The sequence below is a fragment of the Gordionus sp. m RMFG-2023 genome, chromosome 5, assembly GCF_954871325.1.
Source record: "Gordionus sp. m RMFG-2023 chromosome 5, tfGorSpeb1-WG-v2, whole genome shotgun sequence".
NCBI classification, from domain to species: Eukaryota; Metazoa; Nematomorpha; class Gordioida; order Chordodea; family Parachordodidae; genus Gordionus; species Gordionus sp. m RMFG-2023.
The window spans coordinates 30034956-30061291 of record NC_088779.1 but is presented as its reverse complement, the minus strand read 5'-3'; the positions used below and the strand labels follow the sequence as shown (position 1 = coordinate 30061291).

The 26336-nt window shown below is 29.3% G+C and overlaps 2 protein-coding genes across 2 annotated transcripts; both read left to right on the top strand.

Moving 5' to 3' along the window:
• The first annotated feature begins 5628 nt into the window (after positions 1–5628).
• Positions 5629–19721, top strand: LOC135930451 (uncharacterized). Its single transcript, XM_065467249.1, has 7 exons — positions 5629–6024; positions 11557–12115; positions 12309–12462; positions 15461–15687; positions 16704–16800; positions 18185–18477; positions 18905–19721. The coding sequence occupies exons 1-7, from the start codon at positions 5752–5754 to the stop codon at positions 19207–19209; spliced, it is 1908 nt and encodes a 635-aa protein (XP_065323321.1). The 5' UTR covers positions 5629–5751; the 3' UTR covers positions 19210–19721.
• A 2949-nt stretch (positions 19722–22670) lies between these two features.
• LOC135929850 (phosphoserine phosphatase-like) lies at positions 22671–23437 on the top strand. The gene is made up of 3 exons (XM_065466580.1): positions 22671–23064; positions 23103–23251; positions 23295–23437. Exons 1-3 carry the CDS (start codon positions 22797–22799, stop codon positions 23391–23393), a joined length of 516 nt encoding a protein of 171 aa, XP_065322652.1. The 5' UTR covers positions 22671–22796; the 3' UTR covers positions 23394–23437.
• Positions 23438–26336: the final 2899 nt, after the last annotated feature.

The following is a 26336-nucleotide window of genomic DNA, read 5'->3' as shown; positions in this document are numbered from 1 at the left end:
TATGCCATTATATTGACAATAAATGGAAAATAGAAAGTTTCATATTAGATTTAATTGAATTACCACACCCATGTTGTGGTGATGATATTCTCGTGATAATTGATACAATTTTACTGTAAATCTACGACATATAATATTCCACTGTTTGTATTGTGCTTTAATTCTTTTATTTAATTTATGATTTAATTTTATCAATAGTTATAATTATATTTTACTTTTATTAAGATAAATAAATTAAAATTACTCACTTTACAAAAAATAATATTATATTATTTAGTAATTTTATAGATCTATTATTAATAATTATAATATATTTCACCTTTGTCTTAAGACTTATCTTTGTCTTATATTCCATTTCTTAAAAAACATTTTTGGTTCAATTTTTATATATATAAATGCTTTTTTTCAAAAATATATAAATTATGATGAATTGTTTTATAAAAAAATATCAACTTTTACATTCTTTCTTTCAAAATATTGTTTAAGATATATGCTTACATTTTTAAGGATCAGGAAGTGAGGGGAGGACTATGGGGATATTTTTTATTAGATTAAAATGATATTCACGAAAAATGATAAATTTCTGTTGGGGGGGATTTCCCTTTGCTCACCTCCACCTGGCTACGCCTATTTGTTTCTAAATGACCAGTCCATCTCAAGTTCTAAAAGTAACTTAAGAGTATGGCCTGTATATGTAATAAATTAATAAATGATTATTTATGTATATTGTATATTAAAAATAGAATCGAACATTCGAAAAACAATAAATAAAATTTGATATCAAAAATAAATTGAAATATAAATCAGTGGTCGTATTGTTTATAATTAGTAGTTGGTATTACTACAAATGGCGACGATAAATGGAGAAAATAATTCCTTAAATGGAGATAATAATTCCTTAAATGGAGAAAATAATTCCTTAAATGGAGATTCAAAAAAAATAGCGGATTTATCTACGATTAAATTTGATAAATTCGAGTTGGATACTTCTATTCACAGATATTTTTCTCAATGGGAAGCCAGTTTTCGGTTAAAAAACGTAAGCCCATCTGAATGTCAATATAAAGATATATTTTTAACATTTTTTGGCAATAAGAATATTGAGTTGGTGGACCGTTTTTGTTATCCTGATTCGATCGAAACTTTATCTTTTAAGGAAATTAAGTCAATATGTTTTAAACTATTTAAACCGACGTCAACAGCTTTTGCTTCTAGATTTGATTTCGTTAGATTACGGAGAACAACTGAAACCATAACTGAATTTGCAAATAAAATTAGAACAATTGGAAAGCGTTGTCATTATCTTAATGATATTGACGAGCGTTTACGTGATCAGTTTATGGTTGGCATGGAAATACCGGGATTGGAAAGAGATCTTAGAGCTCTATATCCCGACGGTCTTGATAGAGATAACAATGTACTGACTTTTCAATTTATTCTTGATCTGGCATTAGCTTCTGAGCGAGCAGATAAAGAAATGGCAAATAAAAATATGCCAGTTGTTAATAAGATAAATGTTAATAACAAAAGAAATGATAATGATAGTAATTATAAACATCCAATAAAAACGACGACTACAATTGATAAAGGCTATAATAAAGTCAAGTATAATAATACATTTGATAAAGAGAATAATAACTACAAATATAATAATGATAAAGATTATAATAAACTTAAATGTTATAAATGTGGTTTTATTCATAACCGAGAAGTGAGATGTCCAGCTACAAATGCGGCATGTAATAAATGTAAAAAAATTGGTCATTTTGCAGTTTGCTGTAAATCAAAGAATTTAAACTATATAAGAGTGTCATCAAGTGATTCTATTCATAATATTTGGAAGATTCAACAAAATCGAGAGAATCGAGCAAAACTAACTGCAGAGATAAATGGGTTAGATGTTGAATTTGATTTTGACACTGGTGCACAAGCGTCATTGATAGGAATTGATATATGGACAAGTATTGGGCGACCAAAAATTAGGCCAACCAGTCCATTGACTGCATATGGTGATCATCCGTTAGACGTCAAGGGCGAGACCCAAGTCAATGTTAGGATTGGATCACAGACAAGGACTCTACCAGTGGTAATAATGAATACAACTGGGGTGCCTCTTTTCGGATTACCATGGATTATAGCATTCAATTTAGAAATGCCTCGTCAGGTTATGATTAAACAAGTACGCAATTTGGTCAACAATATTGAAAAAGAAAAATGTTGCATAACACTAGATTCTAGAATTCGAGATTTGATTAATAAAAATCAAGAAATTTTTGATGATAAGATGGGACATATACGTGATTTTGCAGTGCGAATACATTTAAAGGATACCGCTGTACCAAGATCGTTTCCAGCCCGTAGGGTACCATTTCCACTTCGCAAAGCAATTGAAATGGAATTAGACCGATTAGTAGCTGCAGGAATTATTGAAAAGATTGATTCGACTATAACCAGGGTACAGTGGTCAACGCCAACCGTAAATGTACGCAAGAGTAATGGCGATATTCGAATTTGTGCTGATTTCAAAGTTACACTCAATCCGTGTTTATTATATGACCATCATGTTATTCCTACCTTAGACGATTTATTAGAGAAAATCCAAGGTGGTGATAAATTTACCGTGATAGATCTGAAAGATGCGTATTTACAGATGGAAGTAGAATTGGAATCCCAGGAACTACTAACGATAGTGACTCATAAGGGCTATTTCCGTTACCGACGATTGCCATTTGGATTGGCAAGTGCACCAACTATATTTCAAAGATATATGGATGAGTTACTAAAAGATTGCCAAATGACTGGTGTCTATTTAGATGACGTAATTATTTCTGGTCGAAATGATGAGGAGCACTTAAATAATTTGCGAATAGTGTTAGACAGATTAAATGCAGCAGGTCTTAAGGCGAAATTAACAAAAGTGAGATTTTTACAAAAATCGGTTTCATTTTTAGGGGTGATAATTGATAAATTCGGTATACATCCTAACCCGGAAAAGGTGAAGGCTATCCGAAATGCACCAAAACCTAAAAATATACAACAACTTAGATCTTTTCTAGGACTAGTTAATTATCATGAACGTTTTATTCGCAATCTACATTCTAAAGCGGCGCTACTACATAGATTAACGAGCGTGAAAGTACCTTGGCAGTGGTCGAAAGATGAACAAAATTCCTTCGATGAGGTTAAGAAATTATTGTCATCCGAGGAAACGTTAATTCCTTATAACGCGCAGTTGCCTATAATTTTGGAATGCGACGCATCTGATTCAGGATTAGGGGCTGTGTTGTTACATCAATTAGTAGACGGAAGGACAAAACCTATTTCGTTCGCGTCACGTACTTTATTAGAATCAGAGAAACACTACGCTCCGATTGATAAAGAAGCTCGAGCACTTTTATTTGGTATTGAAAAATTTCATTCATTTATTTATGGTAGAAAATTTTTACTTCGAACTGATCATAAACCATTAGAGCGATTATTTGGGGAGAAACGCGATTTACCTAAAATTTCTAATAATCGTTTGACACGTTGGGCCTGGAAGATGGCTTCTTATGATTTTACAATAGAATATAGACCTGGTAATAAAAATGTAATCGCCGACGCATTATCAAGGCTTCCAATATTAGACACGGAAGAGAATCAAGATTCTAAACATGCTTTGGATATACGAAGTATTAATTTGGATGATATGCAATTGTCAGAAAATATTCTACGAAAAGAGTCGAAGCAAGATTTAATATTAAAAAAAGTAGCCATACATATTCAGCAAAGTTGGCGAAACTTTGATCGTTATAAAGATAAAGAAATAGTTAATTTTTATAATCGACGGGAAGAGCTTTCTGTCGATCGTGATATTATAGAATGGAATGGGAGATTGGTTATTCCTAATAAATTAAGAAATGCAGTGTTAGGAATGATTCACCGGGGACATCCTGGGGAAAATGTAATGAAATCTATTTTTAGATTGTATTGCTGGTGGCCCAGATGTGATGTTGATATAGAAAATTTTATCAAAATATGTTCTGGATGCCAGAAAAATAGACCTAGTATTCAAGAAGTACCTCTATATTCTTGGACTGTTGGAAAGGAACCTTGGGAGCGAATCCATATTGATTTTGCTGGACCAGTAGATTCGCGATACTGGCTAATAGGTGTCGATTCCTATTCCAAATGGTTAGAAGTTGATCTAATGCAAAATACCTCTGCTGATGCTATGATAAAACGACTAAAAAAATGGTTTGCTAGGTTTGGAATACCCAAGTACATTGTGTCAGACAATGGACCACAATTCTTATCTGGGGAATTTCGTAGGTATTGTGATTTAAATAACATACGTCATATACGTTCAGCACCCTATCATCCAAAAACTAATGGATTAGCTGAACGTACAGTACGAACTTTGAAAGGTCGGTATTATGCAACGAGAGATTCAATTAGCGATCCCGAAGAAGCTATGACACAGGTTTTAACAACCTACCGATTGGGAGAGCATAGTTCCACAGGGAGATCTCCTGCTAAAATTATGTTTGGGAGGCAATTGAAAACAAGTCTGGATTGGATCCGACCAAATGCCGAACACGAAATAGTAAGGGCTAATGATAAACAAAGCCTTCATCATGATTTACATTCAAAGGAAAGAGAATTTGAAATCTCACAACCTATATGGTTAAATAATGAAAATACCAATGGTTGGAGAGAGGGAGTAATTAAAGAAAGAATAGGACTTTATTCCTATATTGTTGAATCTTCCGGGAAAACATTACGGAAGCATGCAGATCAGTTAAGAAATCGTTTAGTTATCCCAAATCATGAAAGTTCTTTGGAAGTTACAGAAATGGTTGTGCCAGTGAATGAAGCAAATACAAACACAAATACAAATACCACATTACGTTGCTCATCAAGAAACCGTAAACCTACAAAGAGGTTTATTGAAGAAATCTAACTTTAAATTGTTTGAAGAAAATGTAATAAATTAATAAATGATTATTTATGTATATTGTATATTAAAAATAGAATCGAACATTCGAAAAACAATAAATAAAATTTGATATCAAAAATAAATTGAAATATAAATCAGTGGTCGTATTGTTTATAATTAGTAGTTGGTATTACTACAGTATATTTACAGATACGTTAAAACGCCTAGAAAAATTATACAATTAAAGATAAATTACAAAATTATACAATGCAAATATAAAAAAAATTAAACAATAAAATTTTGAACAATGAGATCTAACTTGTGGATGTAGCAATGTATTTATTGAAAATAAGGAAAGAAGACTTTATATTTATCCCCTCCTCCACAATTTTTATGATAAACATCTTGTTGGGATAAAGTTTATGGGTAAATTAAATTGTTATAATGTTTATTCTCAATTCTGATAAAAGTCTTAAATATTATAAAAAATATATTACAAATCTTAGATTAAATTCAATATTGGTCTTGGGCTATAAAATAGTTTTATTTTCCACTTATCCGTTTTTGCTCTGATCTTCCCCATTCATGATATTATTTTATCTGAATGCCTATTATTTGCCCCTTTACTATAAAATATCGAAAGAAATCATCATCATTTATATTTCTATCAACTGTCAATGTGTTATCCCTTTTCTATCATTTGGAAACGTAATTCGTTTTCAATGAGTTATTATTGAAAAATATCATTAATGGTTATACTCTTCAATTTGCTCAATTATATTTTAAAAACCTGTATATAAAATTTAATCCAGAAATATGAATCGCATATATAAATGAGTGGCAATACAAATAGCATATCAATGAAGGAATTATGTTGTCTATTTTGTTGTCCACCTTTGCCGTCACGTATTGCTGCAAAGCTAGCATTTTTACCACCAGAGCCAACATATACATTGACATCAAATTTAGACAAAAAATTATGCAATGATAATAATGAAATAAAGCAATATGACAAAGATTCAGAAAATATAGGCATTCAGGATCAAACCCAAGTTACTATTTTACTTGATGCTACACTAATGGATCAAAATATAACACAAAATAAGGTAAACCTCATATTTAATAAAATAAACATTAATATTTATTTGACTATTAAATTCTCAGTTACTTTATTTTATAATAAATTTAACTATCTATATATCCATCCTAGAACAATTTGATCAAAAAATTTATCACATAAAAATCATTTATTTAAAATCTTATAATATGAGATATATATAATTATGATAATAATATAGCAATAATTAGAATTCAAAATTATGAAAATTTTTATAAAATAGTGCATTAGCATTAAAGCTTGTCTCTTAAGTTCCTTATTCAAACCAAATATATATTATTAACTTATGTTTTTCCTGTATAATTTGGAACCATTTAATTAATTATGAAATTTGTCAATCCAACTGTATATCTATTCATGGGTCATTAATCCCTGCTGACCAAACCTAAATATATTATTTATTTATTTTTTAATTTTCTTTTCTTTTAATTATATATTTTTATATAGAATATAGATAGAAATTTTAATATTCTTTTAATAAATAGTTAAACTTTTAAAAAAAATAAACAACAAAACAATTTTCTATATTAGTTTTCTCTCCACTTTTTTCTCTATATCAGTTGTAAACATTTTTAAAGTGAAATAAACAGGGTGGTCATCATTTGTTGATAAAAATGGAGATGGAGGTATCATATGCTGATTAGTTTTGTTAAACGACTCATTTTGAGCCGATTTTTCAAAATGGCTAACTCAATATTTTATTAGGAAAAATATCGTGCAAAGATTGCTCATAGGTGACACAAAGGTTTGGACATCTATTAACGAAATCTCGAGGCTTAGACAATCTTTTTCTGGCTAAAATATATGAGTTAGCCATTTTTAAAAATCGAGCTGTTTAACAACACCAGAGTTGTTAAAAGATATTTTTTAAATGGATCTAGATACAGATACAACGTCGAAAGTAATATCTAGATACAGATTATTTAATCAAAAATCTATCTAGATACAGATAGAGATACCACATTTTTCATCTAGATCCTTTAACAACTCTGAACAACACTAATGCTGATACCCACTATATAGGTCAAATTGATATTGAATATATAAAAAATAATTTGTGATATGAAATAATATAGAAATAAATTCCCCAAATTTCAAAATTTGATAATAATACATAAAAATTGAAAGAAACAAAGTTCTCTTTTGTGCCTTTTTATTTTTAATATATACATCAATTTGCACTATGCTAAAGAGTTAATTAATGCAAATCACGTGACAACCAAATTTAACTATATTTAACATATTAATGATATATTAAATCAAGAGAAGAAAATAATTAATACCTTAATTTTTTTAAATATACTTGCGACGGGCCTAAAAAAAATTATTTAAAAAAAATAACCGAGCCATACGTTATAAAACCAAAATTTTAAATCCTTGTTATAAAAATTGAAAATAAATGTAATATATTTAAAAAAAATACAGATCGGACCTCGTGACATAATAATAACTAGACTGATGATGCATTCATTTAAAAGTGTACAATCAATAAAAACAGCTGGGGAAGCCATTTTGATTACCTATATCATTATTAAATTTTTTAACAAGAGTTCAATTTATTCCTATAACTGACACAAACTTTGTTAAAGAAGTTCCTGATCATCGAGATAATGAGGAAGCACGTTATCAATTTAATAGTAGTTTTTAACATGAGAATAATTAATATACGGGTTACCAAAATGGCGGGTCCAGCTGATTCTTATTCAACTCACCCTTTTGAATGCATTCTCAATCTAGGTATTTTTATATGTCAATGGTTTAAAAAAAATTTTTTTAATAAAAATCCAGACAGGGCTTGAAAATATAAAACCCAAGTTGGGCCGATAGAAAAAAATCTAGGTGGGGCCATGAAAATGGTACCTTTGCAGATCTCCAAAAAAAAGTAGGAATATTTATTCTAATATGATAAACAACTAATCACTATAATAATGCCACATAAATACCAATCTCGGACTGACACTTTAATTGATACTTTTCAATTTTAACAATACTAGTGGTTCATACACAAAAATTATAAATTTAAAAAAAAATAAATAATAAATCTTAACATTACGCAATGAAAATATTTTTTTTAAAAAATGAATATAAAAATTTTTTAATTAAAAGAAAAAGGTAGTGAAATAGTATTGTTTAAAAAGCCTTTCATTCTATTTTTTTTTAAAATGGACCGATTAAAATTTTAACTAAAATAATATCATGTAAGCCCTTGAAATTTGACAAATAGCTGTCCAAATCATTCTTCCATCTGTGAGCTAAATCTCAGGGCTTGCAAAGTATTATTGTGGCTAAAATAATTGGGCGATTGTATTTTTTAGCATAATGGGTAAGTTAATATGAATATAAAAAAATTTGGTACTAAATCATCATTCTAAATCCTCGAATCAGCTGTTACATGGGGCATTAAGATGTCCACAAAAAGTAATATATGAATAAAAGCTAATTAAGGAAAAATTTTGGCTAAAATAATTGGGCCGTTTTTTGAATAAACCTAAATCAGGATTTTTACAACACTAAGAGTGAAAGAAGGTGGATCACGTTAATCTTTATTTCCTATTTTAAAATTTAATTTGATAAATTAATTATAATAAATGAATAAATAAATAAAGGATAATATTGAGGAAATTAATTATATTTTTTTGCTTTCTTTTTTAAAAAATTAAACCACATTAAGGTTATTATTTTGGTATTGTTATTGCTGGTTTTCTGATGATAACTAGGTAAGTATTAGTGGCATCGATATTAACCAATCAGGTTCTATCAGTGTCATTTCTTACCTGCAAATGTCTCTTTAAATCTTTGAATTCGGTGACCAAAATTGAAATTAACATTTGAACACAATTTTCTTTTTTGGGTACGGAATTTGATCCATTACCCTGATAATAATTTATCGAAAATTCTTCCCAGGGTCATTTCGAATCAATTCGTCGAATCAATTTTTGGATTTCGATGAAATGATTGCGATCAAACAATGTTTATTATTGGCAGCTAAAGTTTCGAATCGAATCCTAACTATTACCTTATTAATCTATATTTTTATTGGTCAAATGTAAAGTAATGAAAAAAACGACCAGGTTCAGTGTTCGTCATAAATACAAGCAACGGCATTCGTGATTTCCCCCCTTTCCCGCTAATGTCTTTCGCGCCAGGTCAATTCAGCGAAATTTTTATCGCGTAGGTTATATTATAGCTAAGCCAATTCCGCGATTATTTATAAGCGCGAACACTTTTTGGAGCGGAACTTTTTTAGCGAACCTTTCTTTTACCCCATAATATATTTTCGCTCTAAGGCCAATATCGCTAGAGCGTTACCGCCAATAAAAAAATGAGTATATTGCTGATGCGTTTATTAAAAGAAATTTAACATAATCATTTTTTTTAAGGATATTGCGAGGATTGGGGTAGGATTTAATTTATCCGATGTGATTAAAAAATAACGATTTTATCTTTCAATCTCGTTCTCGGTCGGATTTACCCGGGGGGGGGATAATTTTGGGTTCAATTTTTACCACGCTAAATTTAACCCCCTCCCCAATATCCAAGAGTTTGGTATCAGGACTTTGCCTGAACCGCGTAGTTGGTAAAACATAACATAAACTTATTGGCTGCTTCACACCTAAATGTGATAGATGTTGGTGCCTGATAAACCATCTAGTGACGAGAATCAAAGTAAGAGATAATAGAGATGAAGGTTGTGGTGTAATAGATAATCTTAGTGGTAGGCAGTTCTAATTTCAGGAAACCACGGAATGCCAAGGAAAATTTTTAGAAAATATTCTGAAATGCTTAGAGTTTTTTTTTTCCACATTTACTTTACTTAGGGTTAGGATTAAAAAAAACATATATTTTGAAAAGCATAAGAATTTTCATTTTATTTGAAATTTCCTGATTTGATTTTTTTTTAAAAAAATGATTTTTCTTAATTATCGTGTAATTTTTTTAAAAAAAATATCTCTTATTTCTCTAGAGAATTGTTGTGCCTTTGGCTAAACCCACCGGGAACCTAAAAACGTGTTACAAAGAGGCAAAATTTTATTTTTTTTGTAATCAGTAAATTTCGATTATTCGTATAACATTTAAGTCTAATATGTAAATTATATATAAAAATATTTTTATTATGATAATATTTTAAAAACTAGTTTCACTGGTATTCCTATAACTATCCAATTTTTAATTTTCAACATGATGCACACATTGCATTCGATATAACTTTCTGATGTGAGTACAATTTATTTGAATATTTTGGTCACCCCATTCTGGCTTCTTCTTTCCGTTCAATTGATAAAAATAACTGCGAAGTTAATATCAAAAATGGAAAAATTTGCAAAATAAATTGACGCTGTTTGGTATTCTTTATATTTCCCATGCTAAATAAAGGTGTGTTATAATATAAATAATTTTTAAGATTTTATACTTTACAAATAATCAGACGATATTGCAGCAAATTTTAATAATATTATTGATTCGTCGAGGTATTCTTTATATTCTCCATGCTAAATAAAGGTGTGTTATAATATAAATAATTTTTAAGATTTTATACTTTACAAATAATCAGACGATAATGTAACAAATTTTAACAATATTATTGATTCGATACTTGTTTGCGCTTCCGGTGTTCTAATATCCGGTTTACACTAAAAAACACAACGCTAAACGTTTCCGCTCAATTTGTAAGGTATTATTACTGATTTTTTTAATTCAAACTGGATAGAATTAACGTAAATCAGAAATTTTTATTAGAAATGAATATATTAATAAATAGGTTTAAAAAAAAATTCAAATAACACCAAAATTTTTTTAAAAATTAAAAAAGTTGGTTTACCCTTAAATGATTGTAATTATTTTTTAGCATAATAGGTAAGTTAATATGAAAAAAAAATTAGTACTAAATCATCATTCGAAATCCTCGAATCAGCTGTTACATGGGGCATTCTTAAGATGTCGACAAGAGTGATATGAATGAAAGCTAATTAAGGAAGAACACTAGTATTAGGATATATCTCCTTAGGGGTACTCTCAGTTCTTCTAAGAGTGGAGTTACAGCTGTTTTAGTAAATTTTGATGCACTTTCCTTCTTGATTAGGCTCTTTTTTCGAAAATCTTATAAACTTTCAAAAAATTAAATATGAATTCGTATCGTTATCAGATTATCTTAAATATAATTTATATTTTTTTAAAAAAAATTAATTATTTATATAAAATAAATCCTTGTTTTTTTGTGGCTTGGTTGCTCAGAGATACGCGTACCGGCTGAGTCACGTAAAGCTGGTTTGATTGACAGGTTTTTTTTCTTTCTTTCTAAAACTAAACTCATGAGAGAGTTGTTTCAAAAGGTTTATTTTTTAGTGCGCTGTTATGAATTTGCTCTAAAGGGTTCGCAATAATCGTTTCGCTTTTAGGCCGTTTTTAAAAATCGACCCGAGGTCGTTTACGCACGCGTTCATTATCGTACTACGTTTATTATATTACGGAAAACTTGTACTTAATTTTAAAATAAATTTTTTTAAAATAAAAAAACAAACAGATTAATACGGATGCCGCTATTACGTCCGCTTCCCCCCTAGTAGCTCACTTCAACCTTCCGAATCCTCAAACTAATCGGGTTCAAAAATTAACGGAACTCATAGCTAACAGATGGGGAAATTTGTCTCGGCCTCTCTTGAACCTGACTACCAACTCCCTGGGCAAAAGATCTAAAGAAAATGTCCTGCCCAATAACACCACCATCAATTCCGCGATGATGAAAGAGTTGGAGATGGAGAAAGAATTCCCCAGTTACGGCATCCACTTGAAAAACAGGGCAGAATGGCAATACTCGGCCCAAGAGTTGGACAGACTCGACGCTTTTACCACGGTCACCAGCCGGGGCTCGGTGATACCGTGTTTGATGGTTTGGTGTGGCAAATCCCTGGGCAAGAAGGTCAAAGAAAACTCAACCATTGTCGCGCCTCCCGAAAATAATGCCCTGGAAAATGAGGGTTATAAAGCACCAAATTACCCCGAAATCGAAGAGAAATGGCGGGATATGTTGGACCTGAAGATGAATTTGATCAACTCGGCCGATCTGCCCATTCATTCCGACCGTGATATATATATTATATATATTTAAATTTTATTAATCTGTGGCCGAAACTGATTTAGTAAGCCATAAGATAAACATACAATTGACCTGTTGGCAGCTCTTAAATTCATTACTGCTCGCTAAATGGTAAATCAGTTTTTTGAAGATAGCCGTAATTAATAGATATTTACAAAAAAACGAAACGTTTTGAATAGTTTTTAACTCCACGATGATGGCATCTCCTTACAACGCCGATCGTAAAGTGGGCAAAACAAAATCCCGCCCGCCACCCGACGCTTCCAATGACCGACCCAACGAATGGGACGGAATCAGGAAAGAACGGCATATAACCCTACCACGAAATCAAAAGTTAGTCTTTAGTATTAATTTTTTTTTGATTGACGCGTGAATTTGATGGGCTACCTTTTTTTTTTTTTACTTAAATCGTTGAAAAAAAAAATTATCGATTTTTAATTAATAATTTTATATTTTCCGATCGAGCGCATTTGTTACGAAGTTAAAATATATAGGGGTAAAATAAATTCGTTATCAATCAAAAACCTGAAGGTAAAAAAAAATATGATTTATTATATATAATCCTTACGAAAGATTAAAAAATAAATATCGAAATATTAAAAAAAATTAGTACAAGGTAATGGTTAAACAATGAAGGAACTAAATATAATTTTATATTTACTCACATAATTCAGAGACCTACAAACCCGGATTAAATAAACCGGGTATTCGGGAGGGCCTTTAAAAACCCGGACTAAATAAACCGGGTATTCGGGCGGGCCTTTAAGAAAATAACCCAGGGTTTAGCTATTCAATCTCTCCTCCTATTTTCAATTTTCCCTTTGGAAAACAATTTTGAAAATTCTGGGCTGATTCATTCATTAAAAGTGTACATTAATTGAAAACAACTGGGGACACCATTTTGATTAACCATATCATTATTAAAAATTTTTAAACGATAAGCCAATGTATTCCTATGTCATGGCGCAAATTAAAGAATTGCCTGATCATTCGAGATGATAAGGATAGCAAGTTATCGATTTAATAGTAATTTTTAACGTGAGAATAATTAACTATAATTGTTACCGAAATGGCGGGTTCCAGCTGATTTGCATTCAACGACGCTTTAAAGTGCATTTATTATCAATGAATCGTCAGTCTATGTATTATGATTATTTTATTTCATTGGCTGAGCCATATAAATTGGAGAATTGTCTTCAATTCATATTTAGACGCGAAATCGTGCTATAACCAATGACTTATATCATTATCCAATATACCATTTTTTCGAAAAATTATCTGTAATCGCGTCAAGATCATAAAGGACCTTGTCCTATACTTTGTACGTTATAAGTCTTACCCCGAATTTACAGTTAGCGCCAATTCTCGGCGGAAGTATACAATATATGCGGTAGTTTTTCGTATTCTCCGCCGCCTATTCGCGTTAATTACAAATTCGTGGTTAGTCGATATTAATCATGGATCCGCATAATGTCGAAATTTTAAAGACCGTCTCAGATTTTTTTTTTGAAAATAAATAGCCCTTTTTCTTGCTTTTGACCCAATTACATTTAATTTGAACCTGGAAACTAAACAATCATCGCCATTTTTGATTTAAAAATACAACTCGTTTTAATTAACATTATAGTTTAAATCAAACGGAATCATTTATTTGGGTAATGAAAGATTTTAATTTTTAATAGTTTAAATGATTTTACCAAGAAAAAATGTTTTATAAATTGGTTAGCTGCTTCATAATTTTTTTTTTTGGTATTTCCTTATATATCGATTAAAAAATTAACAAATTAAATTTGATATTATATTGCAAGTTAAATTTGTAATCATATTACAAATAATTTCCCCTCTTCGATTATATCTCGGACCCGAACTGGACCGGGGAAATTTTCTACCGGATTTTTCAGCCCATGGCCGCGATTATTTATGAACCGACCCGGCATGACCACTTATAGTGGGCACAAAATTGAGCGCTTCAAACGCTGTGCGTTGATAGCGCAAATAACGCATTTCAAATGGCCTCGCGCAAATTGGTAAAATTGCCGTTTGGCGTTAGCAACCATTTAAAAAAAAATGCAAATAAGTTCGCTTTTTCGTTACTTTTTCTTTACGCTTTTCGTAATATTATATATAAAAATGTAATATAAATAACCTACCTATAATCCTAAAATGGAATATATAGAAATTTAAAGAAATACGGACGGCAGACGATAATATAATTTTCAAAGATGTTTGAAATCGACGATATTAATAAAAAGGCAACCTCAATTTTAACAAGGGATGCGTTACGTTTTTTTTATTGACAAAATTTCGGGCAAAACGTAAACGCTCAATTTGTGTGCACTATTAAAATATATTTTGTTTTGTCCAACTTGTCCCGGGAAAGGTAGAAAATATATTTTGAAAAATTTTGTTCTTTCCGGCCAGAAAAAATCTTGTCCCGCGGGTAAGGCTTCGGGCTGCGCTGCGTCGACTTCTAGTTTCAATATACTTTAAACTAGTAGCTTTGAAAGTATCATATCAACACCTCTCTAGGCTAAATTATAATTTAGATCTATAAATTGCTTTCGTTGATGATCGATAGTCTTAACGTAAGGAATATAATTTATTAGCATCGTTTCAAACGAAATGGATTTACACAAAAAAAACGACTGTTTTTTATTTCAAACATAAAAAACGAAGAAAAAAACAGGCCTAAATATTATTTTAACGAAATTTTTAAACTTTCAAAACAAAATGTTTAAATTTTATATTTAAAAAGTTATTTCAAATCAAAAAATACGATTCACAAACTTTTGAAACTTTATAAAAAAATAAAATAAGCCATTTTAAATAGGAAAATCTAAATTTTGACCAAAATCATTTTTTTTTCGATTTTTTTTGAAAGTTTTAAATGTTCAATGTTTTCGAACTTAAATTTTTTAAAACTATACAAATAATTTTTTAATGGCTGATGATGAATATTCGTTTTATTTTATTTTTTCTCCTAAATTGTCCATTTTTGTTAGTTTTTGGATTTTGTCTCAACACATTTATCGGTAATTCTTCACATTCTCCCTGTTAACCAATAACAATAATTCCAGGACTTTTGTCATTATGAAAAATTAACTTATTGATTGCGATAAAATATTGATAGATTACATTATTCTATAGATTTTCAGTTAAACAATAATAAAAAACAGGAAAAAAAACGTTTTTTTTGTTCCTTTTGAGAATGTTGGTTCCAATAACTGAAAAGAAAGACTTTCGCGCAATAATTTAAAAAAAATTGTGTTAAACCAATCGAATCTCGACAAACTGATTCATTAAGTCAAAAAAAAAATTATTATATATAAAGACGCCATTACCATCCCTGCAAGTACACCATCCTTTTCAGCCATGGGAATGCGGTGGATTTGGGTCAAATGTCCGGCTTTTTCCTAGCGCTGGGCTCGAAATTGGGTGCTGACGTTTTTGGATACGATTACACCGGATACGGTTGTTCGACCACTAATCGCGCGAGATCTATTTCCGGTATTAAAAACGGACTCTTGGGGTTGAATGATAGCGGACCCAACCGAAAACGTATACGATAAATATTATACGTTAAAAAATTAGCCTGCGCATACGCTTTTTGTAAAATGTAGCTTCTCCTTACCCTGAGGCCTAATATATGATAAACGCGTTTTGCTCAAGCGGTGCGGTATTTATCGCTGCCTTATTTACAAAAATACAGCCAATAAATTAGGTATAATTAATAAATATTAAGCGAAATGATAACAAAATTTGAAAAACATATGTTGCGATGATAAAATATAACTATTATTAAAATAATTTGCGAAATTCGATAAAAAGGTATTGTACGTAAAATAATTATCTCCATTTTTATATCAAAAATTATTAATACTATGAAGAATAAACATTAAATACCGCACCGCTTGAACATAACATGTTTGCCATAAATTCAGCATAAGGTCATACCAGAGCGTTTTCAAAATTAAGCTAGTTTAATATATTATATAATTATCTAGATAAGAATATAATAATTACTTTTAAAAAATAATGTGAAAATTATTCTCAATTAATACAATTGGTATAAGCAGACGATAAATTTTTTTTAATATGCAAATGCTCGAAAATATCCAAATTTTTGAAAGCGCTATTTTGAATTTGGCTCGCTATTGCTACCCTATTTAACATTGTACACTCAACACGTTAGAACGTTCTGGTTTATAGCTTTAACCTTGGTCAGAATTGATATTGTTTTTTTAGGGGTTTAACTAGTGGAATTATATTTTATCGGATTTTATTTATTAAATGTAAATAAATCTCAATTTATCTCTTTAACTGATTATTATTATTAGAAGGTTTTAACTCCACTTTTGGTCAAAATAAATTAGGGTCCACCCTTTATTAAATTTAAAAAAAAAATATATATTCTTTTTTATTGTTGCACATGTTTTTTATGTGCGGTTCTAACTATTTTGTCCTAGTGTTTTAATTATCAAAATATGTACTATTTGTTCAACCATTCGTGAACCATTTTATCACGTAATATCAGTGGTGGTCGAGTAAATTTTTCATATATATTATACATTTAGGTAGGTATAGCGGATTCTGTGGTGGTAAAGTTGTCAGACCTTCCGAAGCAGATCTATATTCCGATGCCGAAGCAGCTTGGCGTGCGTTGCTGATTCGGTACAACTTATTTATATAGTATTCGTAATAACCAAGTTAATTATGCATTTTAAAATAAATAATGTTGGTCTACTACCGACACCAGACTGAAAACCGTTTTTAACGGGTAATTCGGTCCCTTTGGGCGGAACAGTTAATAAATAGACATCGTGCAGGAAAAATAATTTTCAAGTTGTCTTTTAAAAAAAATGAAAACCCTGTAATTACTACGTCCATTTTAAAAAATATATATAATAAATCTAAGCCTAACCCTAAATGATATTGATTTTAGTTTAATCAAGTATGCCATTTTTTGCTCAAACATATGATATTTGACGAGGTCGATTAACCTGTCAAAACAACTCTTTTTTTCGAAGCGGTTTCCTAGTCACGTTTCAGGGGATTTTTTTAATTTATTTATTTCTAACAAAGGGGATAATAATCTGTCGAATTAATTTTTTTGCATATTATAAATACGCAACCATTCATCATCTTTATTAACAAATGGCGTCCGAGTTGCGGTTCCTAACAATTAAATGACGTCAGAGTGGCGGTTCCTTACAAAATTTTTTTTAAAATATTTTATTATGCAAAAAAAAATTAATTCGAATTATTTTATACTCATGTTTAAAAATTGCCTAGAAAACCGCTTCGTAAAACAAACGACTTCGAGTGAACTGCGTATAACGTGAAGCGGGGAGCATGCTCGTGATATAAACTTATAGAATGGAATTATCAATCAAATTATTTATATTTGATTCGAATCAAATATTTATGTTATTTGTTAATAAAATCATTATGTGGTTAGATTTGTCTAATATTCGATTCGGAAATTAATTTTTTTTTAAAGGTGAAGGAATGGGGAAAAAATAATTATAGAAATAATAGAAAACAAATAGCTTCATAAGGACTACTTTAAATAACTTTACAAATAATTTCGAATATTTTCGAATACCAAATAATTCTATAGAATAATGGGTCGGTTATTATTCCACTAATAAATTTTTTAATTCATATTCGATTTGAATCGAATAACTTTCTTATTCGTCTTTACTGACTGACTGACTGTTACTCAAAGTAAATATAGCGCCGCTACTATATCGCGCTACTTTCAATAACTACTTTAACAGCATTGATATTAATGTCACCTGAACGTTCTTATCTAACTATGCAATAAAGAAAAAAGCCCGTCAAATAATGACAGGTGAATCGAAGATTCCGTCTTTTGATTAAGAAGGGTGAATCAAAAACTTGTCATTTTGCAACCCTCATAATAAATGCATCTGACCTGATAGAAATATAGGTCGTGATATAATGTACACTTTAAACAAATAATAATTTATAATATTTTTTTGCATACATTTTCTTGTTCCTTGAGTTATTTATATTAAATACATTCTTCCAGCTATGACTTGACCCCTCAGCAGGTAGTTCTGTACGGCCAAAGCATAGGTACCGTCCCTACCATCCATCTAGCCGGTTTGCCTCCTTCTCCTACATCCAGCCCTTCAGATCTCCTCACATCATCTAGGTTCGCGGCCGGAGTTGTCCTTCATTCACCCTTGGTTTCTGGGCTCAGAGTAGCTTTCCCTTTCCTCACTCAAATCAACCAAAATTCGCAGCACGCTAATCATGTTGGTAACGAAGATAATCTTGGCGGTCAAAATCACCTCATAGATGGTGCACCACATGCTCAAGGTTCGGTTTTATAAGATTTATCTTTATTTTCATTGGCTGGTGTGATTATTTGTATATTGGATTATAATAAATTCATTATTTTTTTTGGTATATACGTTGGCTTATCCAATCCCCGTTTTTCTTACTATTGAGCAGCTTATATTTCAAATCACAACTAAATTTTCTAGACATCAGAATAATCATGAAAACAATTTTTTTATTCAATCGAATTTTATAATCATCTATATCGCCATAGGGTGATTTTAACTATTTTCGGCATTCCCCACTCTAGCCAAGATCACTTCCATAATATCTTTAATAATGAAAAAAAATTTTACTTTAAGAAATTATGGAATCAAAAAGATTGTATAATTTTATTTTTTACAACACCTGACAATCGCCCCTATCCCAATTAATTACTCTATTTGTACATTAATTGCCTCACCAGACAACCCTCAGGATCCTTCCGCTACCATCGCCGATATCCTCCGCCCGCTTCCCAAATGGGCCTCGCGGCTTGACGCTTTTTACACTCCTGACCATGCACGCCGAGTGGCGTCCCGTCACGTGCTCATCATACACGGAACAGCCGATGACGTTATCGATTGCGGTCATGGCCGAGCTCTTCACTCCTTGCTGCCCCGACCCGCCCTGCCCCCACTTTGGGTTCCTGGGGCCGGTCACAATGATATAGAAAGCCGACCGGAGTACCTGAACAGACTCAAGAAGTTTTTTAGCGAGGAGCTCGGGTGAACATGTGACAATAACCACCCCTCTCCCACCAATTTTGATTCATAATCCCTTCCTTTTATTATACCCCGTCGAATATCCCGCACTGTTCAGTACGTAATCTTAAACCTACAAGGACTAGGCTCAATTGATTCTAATGGGTGAAATTGAAAACATGATACCATTGTACACCACCTGATAATATGAAATTTTATATAAAACTATTATTGGATACATAAAATATCGCACAATATGTGAGACTACACATTTTTCTGGCCCTTGGTCTTTATTATGCAGATTATGACACATGGCGAGAATATATCATAAAGCTTGGGAAGGGGTTAAGATTTATTATCATGTTTTTTTTTAAATTATCTTTCCGCATCACAGATGCAATTTGACATTATTTATCTATTGATTTTTCAATCATTCAAAATGCGTGATAATAAATCAAATCAATTTATTGATTTGTACATAAATTTATCTTATTTTTCTAATTTTTTTATTGTTCTTATACTTTTACATTTTCTTTGTGCCTAGTTTTAGAGAAAAAAAATTCATTGTATTTTTAAATTGTAATTGAGGGCCTGAAATTTTTTTTTACAGAAATTTAAAAACGTTAAGGGTCCAATCTTCCCAGTTCCAAATTTTCAGAAATTCTAAAACCCTTTACCCATAAAAATATATATATTTTTAAAAAAATTTTTTCCAGATTTATAAAAGTTGAAATCATTAAATTAAATTACTTTTATTGATTAATAAAATATTTGTTTAATTTTAGTATTATTCGACAAGATCTAATGTATCGCATTTTTTTTCAATAGAGTTTAAGAATTTTAATTATTTTTTTTGTATGTAATATATTCAAAATATGTCAACAAAACCATTATAATTTATTTTTCTTTTAAAAAAAATTATATTCCCTAGTGTTTTTTTACTATGCAGATTGCCTTGTTTATAAAATGTAATTTATCGAATATTCGATTAACTTAATGAAGTGAAGAATTCATGTGAATAAATGCTTTAAATATCACTAATTCCCTCCTCCTCACTCAATGAATGCAAACTCTAGAATGTATAATAAATTAAAGTATTTTTATACTTTTTAAAATGCATTTTATAAATCTCAACCATAAAAATAATAATGATATTTTGATATATTTTTATTCTTGATTATTATTTTATTCCGCGTGAATGTGTTGATATATTTCTATATGATCCGAATTTCATGCTAGCAAATAAAATTATTGAGAATATGTATTACTTTATCTTACTTTTTTTTCTATATTGAAAAATTAATATAGTTTAATTTTTTTATAAGTAGTTTTTATAAAATTTATTTTAGATTTTTTATAGAATGATATATTTACTTTAGGATTTAAATTTTATCAAACTTGTAGTTTTGTAAATTAACATTTTTTGTATAATATATTGAAATCGAATAGATTTATCCCTAATGATTTGCTGAGTTTTTACAGTGCCACGAATGCTTGTATCGAGTACTTTATCTTTTGACATTTTTAATGAGATACTTGTATAAAATTCAATAATAATGCCTTTTTATTTTAATTATATATATATGATATTATCAAAATTATCATTTATAGTCGTCGAAATATCTTGTAATTTCTAATGGATTTGAATTTCGGTTAATTCCTGAGGAATATAATATAGAATTTGATTTCCGCTTGTCTGGCTATTTTTCTTCGTATTTCTGTTGGTTGATTATACATCTTTCCATACCCACTCTTATTTTTTGGTCACGCAACTTCAGTTATAACAGTTGAAATAATGGATTTTTTTGTCCACGAAATTTTCTGACAACCTTATGTAAAGGAATTCGTTATTTATGAAAAGTAACTTTAATGCTACTTTTTTTGAATCATAATTGGAATTTGTTTTGGATCAATTTAATTTACTAGATAAATATTAAATTATCACTATTTCTGAATATTTATCAGAGTGATTTAAATGAAAATAAATACAATTTAAATAAATATAATTTTATTATACCACAATATTTACAATTATAGTATAACATAGCAAAAGATAGTAAAATATATTTTTTAAACATGTTTTCATATCCTTTTTATAAAAATATGGGCTACAAGACGGGCCATCCACTCCGATATCTAATTTGAATGATTTTATAGGAATTATTTAATATATATTTAAAATAACTCGTCTTTTCCTGATCTACAAATTTATTTAAAAATATTTTAAGTCATAGGGGGGAAAATTAAATAAATTAGCCTATACAGCGTCTACATGAGGGGGAAGAGTTAGGAAATTTGCATCCTATTTATTGAGGGGGTAGAGGGTAAGCTGCTTTAATGGGGGTAGGTTAAATTTTTTGGGGGATTATCTATTAAATTTTGAGATTAAATAGGACAATTTATTGCTGTAAAAATTAATACTTTTATTATAGAATTATTATAATACAATTATCGACCAAATCTATATATTGCAAACAATCATGCACATTGTTTTCCAAATAAAACTTTCTGCTATCCTTTTAAATTACATTTAAAAGGTTTAGATATATCAGCAAGCTCATAATGTTATAATAATTAATTCATTGTAAATAATGTAGATTTTGATTGAATTTACTATAAAAAATAAATTCTTTATAATCACAAAATTAGTTGGTAGAGATAGATTAATTTAAGTTATCTTTATAAATTCTCTGAAAAGATTATCAATATAATTATAAAGGTCAAAATAAAAAAGGTATGCAAAAGTTTTTTAAGGGGGTTTGCATCCAATAAAAAAAGTATCATGAAGACGCTGAGCCTATATATAGGGTTTCTAGATCAAAATTTTTAAACTGCGAGTAAACATTTCTGAACCTTCTGTCTGCAAAGGCCCTAGCTTTTGCCGAGGAAGAGATAGGGCTTAGGCGTATTCAAATTTTTTTATATTCCTAGTTATTTTATTATACTTTACAAAATGTCCTTTTACTTTAGTACTTCCAAATTAAGGTGTTGGTTGTATTTTAATATATATATATATATAGAAAAGTTAATTAATTAATCTACATTAAGTAAATTTCGCGTTATCAAATTTTATAAAATAAGATATCTTCTAAATTTAACAGCATAAAATTAAAAATATTAGGTAGATTCCTTGTCATTTATATAAAATGGATATTTATAAATTAAACTTTGAAGATCTCTATTAAATAATACTTGATTAAAACCTATATCATAATAATTTTAAAACTAACTTTCAATAAATAGAGCATGATTTTGGTTTTTTTTATCATTTCTTTGCCAATTTTTTCTTATAAATATGCTAAAAATTGTTATCTACCATTGTAAAAATTATTTAATGTCTGAGAATTTTAAAAATGATTGCAGGAGATTTCTATGCGTATTAAGGAAAATATTATGGGAGTATCTTGCTAATGGGAAGTCTACTCAAAAATTAATACATTAATATTGCCCTCCATTATAATTTTCTTTTACAGGAGGATGTTAAAAATTAATTGGGAACATGTGGATTGCGTTTGCATTGATTTTGACTCAACTCTTTGTGAAACTGAATCACTAGATGATTTAGCTGAATTTTTAGGAAAAAGGAATGAAGTTGAACAAATTACTAAAAGGGGAATGGAGGGCGAACTTAAGTTTGAAGATTCTCTGGAAAAAAGAATGAATATTCTATCAATAAATCAAAATCTATACAATCAATTTTTGAAACAAAATAAACTAAAATTAACCATTAATAGTCAAAAATTTATACAATTTTTAAAAGAGCACGATATTCCAGTATATATTATCTCCGGTGGATTCAGTGATATTATACACTCTTTAGTCAAATCTTTAGGAATAAAGAAGGAAATGATTTTTGCTAATAATATAATCTTTGATAAATATGGTAAAAATTTTTTACATAGTTTTAAAAATATAATATAGGTAACTATCTTGATTTTGATCGCACAAAAATGACATCTTATAGTGGAGGAAAGGGAAAAGTTATTCAATATTTAAAAGATGAATTCAGATATCAGAATATTTACATTATAGGAGATGGAGTTACAGATTTAGAAGCATGCCCACCTGCTGTATCATTTTGATGCTAAATACCAATTTATATTTTACTTATAGAATGGATTTATTGGATTTGGTGGCAATGTGATTAGAGAAAATGTTAAAAATAGAAGCAAGTGGTTTATATATGATTTCCAAGAATTGTTAGAAGAATGAAAATGATTTTATAGATTAATATATTGATAATAAAATTAAAAAGCCATATACCTATATAAATTATTTTAATTATATTTATATTAAGAAAAGCATTAAATAATTTAAATAACCATTTTTCTTTTTTTTTATGTGATACAAAAATTAAGATTATATTATATTTAAAGTTAACTAATTTGTTTAAATATTTTATCTCATCTGCATATATTTTGAACTTTTTCAGTAACAGTTTTAATCTAATTAACCCATATTCAGGGCAGTTACAAGAATTTTCTTGGAAGGGGGGAGGGGAATTTTGAAAATTTAACATTTATCTTGAAGATATTATTAAATATTTATTAAAACTAGTGTCAAAAATAAAAGTCAGCTCAACTGAGCCTGCTAACTGACCAATAAGATTTTAGATAGATTGTTTTGTAAATTATATTTAGGCTAGGGCTGAAAATTGTGAACAAATTTCAAATTTATGCCTTCTCTCATCATAAAAAATTATTAAAGGCCAGGACAGAAAACTTTTTAGCTTGGCCAGTTAGGCAAATAAATATGGACTAGGTAACCTGATTGAAAAAAAACAGGTCCCAACCTTGCAAATTTAATTTAAAATATTTTTCAAGTGTGGACCCAAATCAGCTGATATTTTTAACCTCACTCAACCTGCATTCCTTATATTAAAAAAATTTCAAGCTCAGGCTGGGCTTCGAGAAACTTGTGTGGCTCTAGTGCCAACTTTAAGAACTTAAGAATTAACTTTAAAACAACTTGAACCAACAGAAAAATTAGTTTTCAAGAAAAAAGAATTTGATGTATTTTTTGTATCAACTTTATATATTAGAAGTATGATGCAGCCTGTTCCATGCCAATTCAGCATAATTTATCCTAAAACACATTTTTACTTTATCGGGACAGGATTTTATAGCGAAACCCTTATGAATCAATAATCACGAAAGTTTTTATGGCGATGTCATGTTTTTATTGCGAAACATATGTCGCAAAGATATTGTGGCGATGTCAATATCGGCAATAATTGCTAACAGTTATTTAATATTTTTTTTGAAAAATAGGTACATACAAGATTGATTCATTGGACTTTTGTTATAAATTTAGGTATGGATTGACATAATAATTCCTAGACTGATGCTGCATTTGAAACATCGTTGAATGCAAATCAGCTGGACATGTCTTTTCGGTAACCCACATAGTAATTATTCTCATGCTAAAAAACTACTGTTAAATTGATAAACTTGCTTCCTTATTATCTCGATGGTCAGACACTTTAATAAAGTTTGCGTCAGACATAGAAATAAATTGGCCCTCTCGTTTAAAATTATGGATAACCAAAATGGCGTCCCCAGCTGTTTTTCATTGATGTACACTTTTAATATATGCATCATCAGTCTAGGTATTATATCTATGCCATTAGTATGGATCAAAATTTTTATTATATAATAATCCTTATTTTTAATGTCATGATTGGGTTTTTTTTTGTTTACGCGCAATAATTTTGTTTTGTAACAATTGCGCGAGAATCTGGTTACATTAATTATAAGACACATGGTGAGTCCTGTTAGTTTATTTTAAAGCATTATATATCGATGTTTAACATAATTATTATTTATTTGTAAAAATATCTAATTCATAATTTCTTTAAATATGACAATCGATTAATTTTCCGAGAAAATAAAAAATAAACATTAAAATATATATAATAAATTCTTGGGGAAGAAAGGTATCTTTTATCGAGATATTAATTGTAAAATAATATTCTTCGGCAATGTAAAATATAAAAATCGATATTTTTCAAAGACCCGCGGATGTACTATATGCACCACCGGGCTCGGATTTTTTCAGCCCGGGTAACGTTTTACAATTTCCGGCCCGGACCGGATTTTTTTAAAAATATATTTATTTTTATAGCTAATAATGGCAATTTCAGATATTTGTTTTTAAAATATGCGGCCGGGTCTGAGTATATTTTTAAAAAAATAATTAGGATCCGGCACTGGTATTATTTAAAACAGGCCAGACCCGTGTAACCGAGCCCGTCCTGAACCTCTGATTTTATCGATAATAATATTGTTCACAAAATAAAAAATTAAATAAATAATTCAATATTTATCATATCTCTTAGATATAAAATTGAGATGATCGAATTTGTATTTTTTTCGAAAAAATTTTGGATTTACAATGATAGAAATAATGTTATAAGAATAAAAATTAATTTTTTAATAATTAAGTATAAGAAATTAGGTGGAAACAAAAGCAATATTTAATATAAAACCAAGAGACTAAATGTATATTTATTATATAAATCTATTTTTTTTATTTAGTAATTTTAAATTGGAAATAAATATATATTTACTTAGTTTTGTATAAATCAAATTATACTTTAAAATTTATTTAATATATCTCCATAAGGGGGCGTTAAATGCACATATTTTAAAATATAAAACAAGAATGATTATTGGTTAACTTCACGCCCAACTCCTGGTGGGTGATGAAATTGCACTTCTTGCAATTTCTAGGCCTGGTAATGAATGAATGATTATTGGTTAACTCTTTTTTTTTAAACTTTAGGGTAGTTATTGTTAAACGGCTGATTCAAGCCGGTTTTTAAAAATGGCTAATATCACGTTGTGCCGTCCGCTTACTCAAGTTTTTCTTATTCGATTGTTGATATCTTCCCAAAATGATTTAACGCCAAAATTCGATTAATTTCAACTTTATTTAAATCAAATAATAAAAAAAAAATTAATTAAAAACAAAATAAAATAGTAGTTTAAAAAAAATGAATTCAAAAAAAATGAATTGATAATTTACAATTTTCGCTTCCCTTTTATAGGGAAGCAATAATCATCACAAATAAATAATTAAATCCCATCATCATAATGACTTTACAATAAATAACTTTTATAAATCTAAAAATAAAATGTTAACGCGATTAAACTA

Bases quoted from the DNA above. Each gene is read 5' to 3' on its own strand.
- LOC135930451 (XM_065467249.1), top strand. From the start codon at position 5,752: ATGAGTGGCAATACAAATAGCATATCAATGAAGGAATTATGTTGTCTA. The intron at 6,025-11,556 runs GTAAACCTCATA...AAAAACAAACAG, and splicing joins AAAATATAACACAAAATAAG to ATTAATACGGATGCCGCTAT. The intron at 15,688-16,703 runs GTATACGATAAA...TTATACATTTAG, and splicing joins TAGCGGACCCAACCGAAAAC to GTAGGTATAGCGGATTCTGT.
- LOC135929850 (XM_065466580.1), top strand. From the start codon at position 22,797: ATGGAGGGCGAACTTAAGTTTGAAGATTCTCTGGAAAAAAGAATGAAT. The intron at 23,065-23,102 runs GTAAAAATTTTT...AATATAATATAG, and splicing joins TATAATCTTTGATAAATATG to GTAACTATCTTGATTTTGAT. The intron at 23,252-23,294 runs GTATCATTTTGA...TTTTACTTATAG, and splicing joins TAGAAGCATGCCCACCTGCT to AATGGATTTATTGGATTTGG.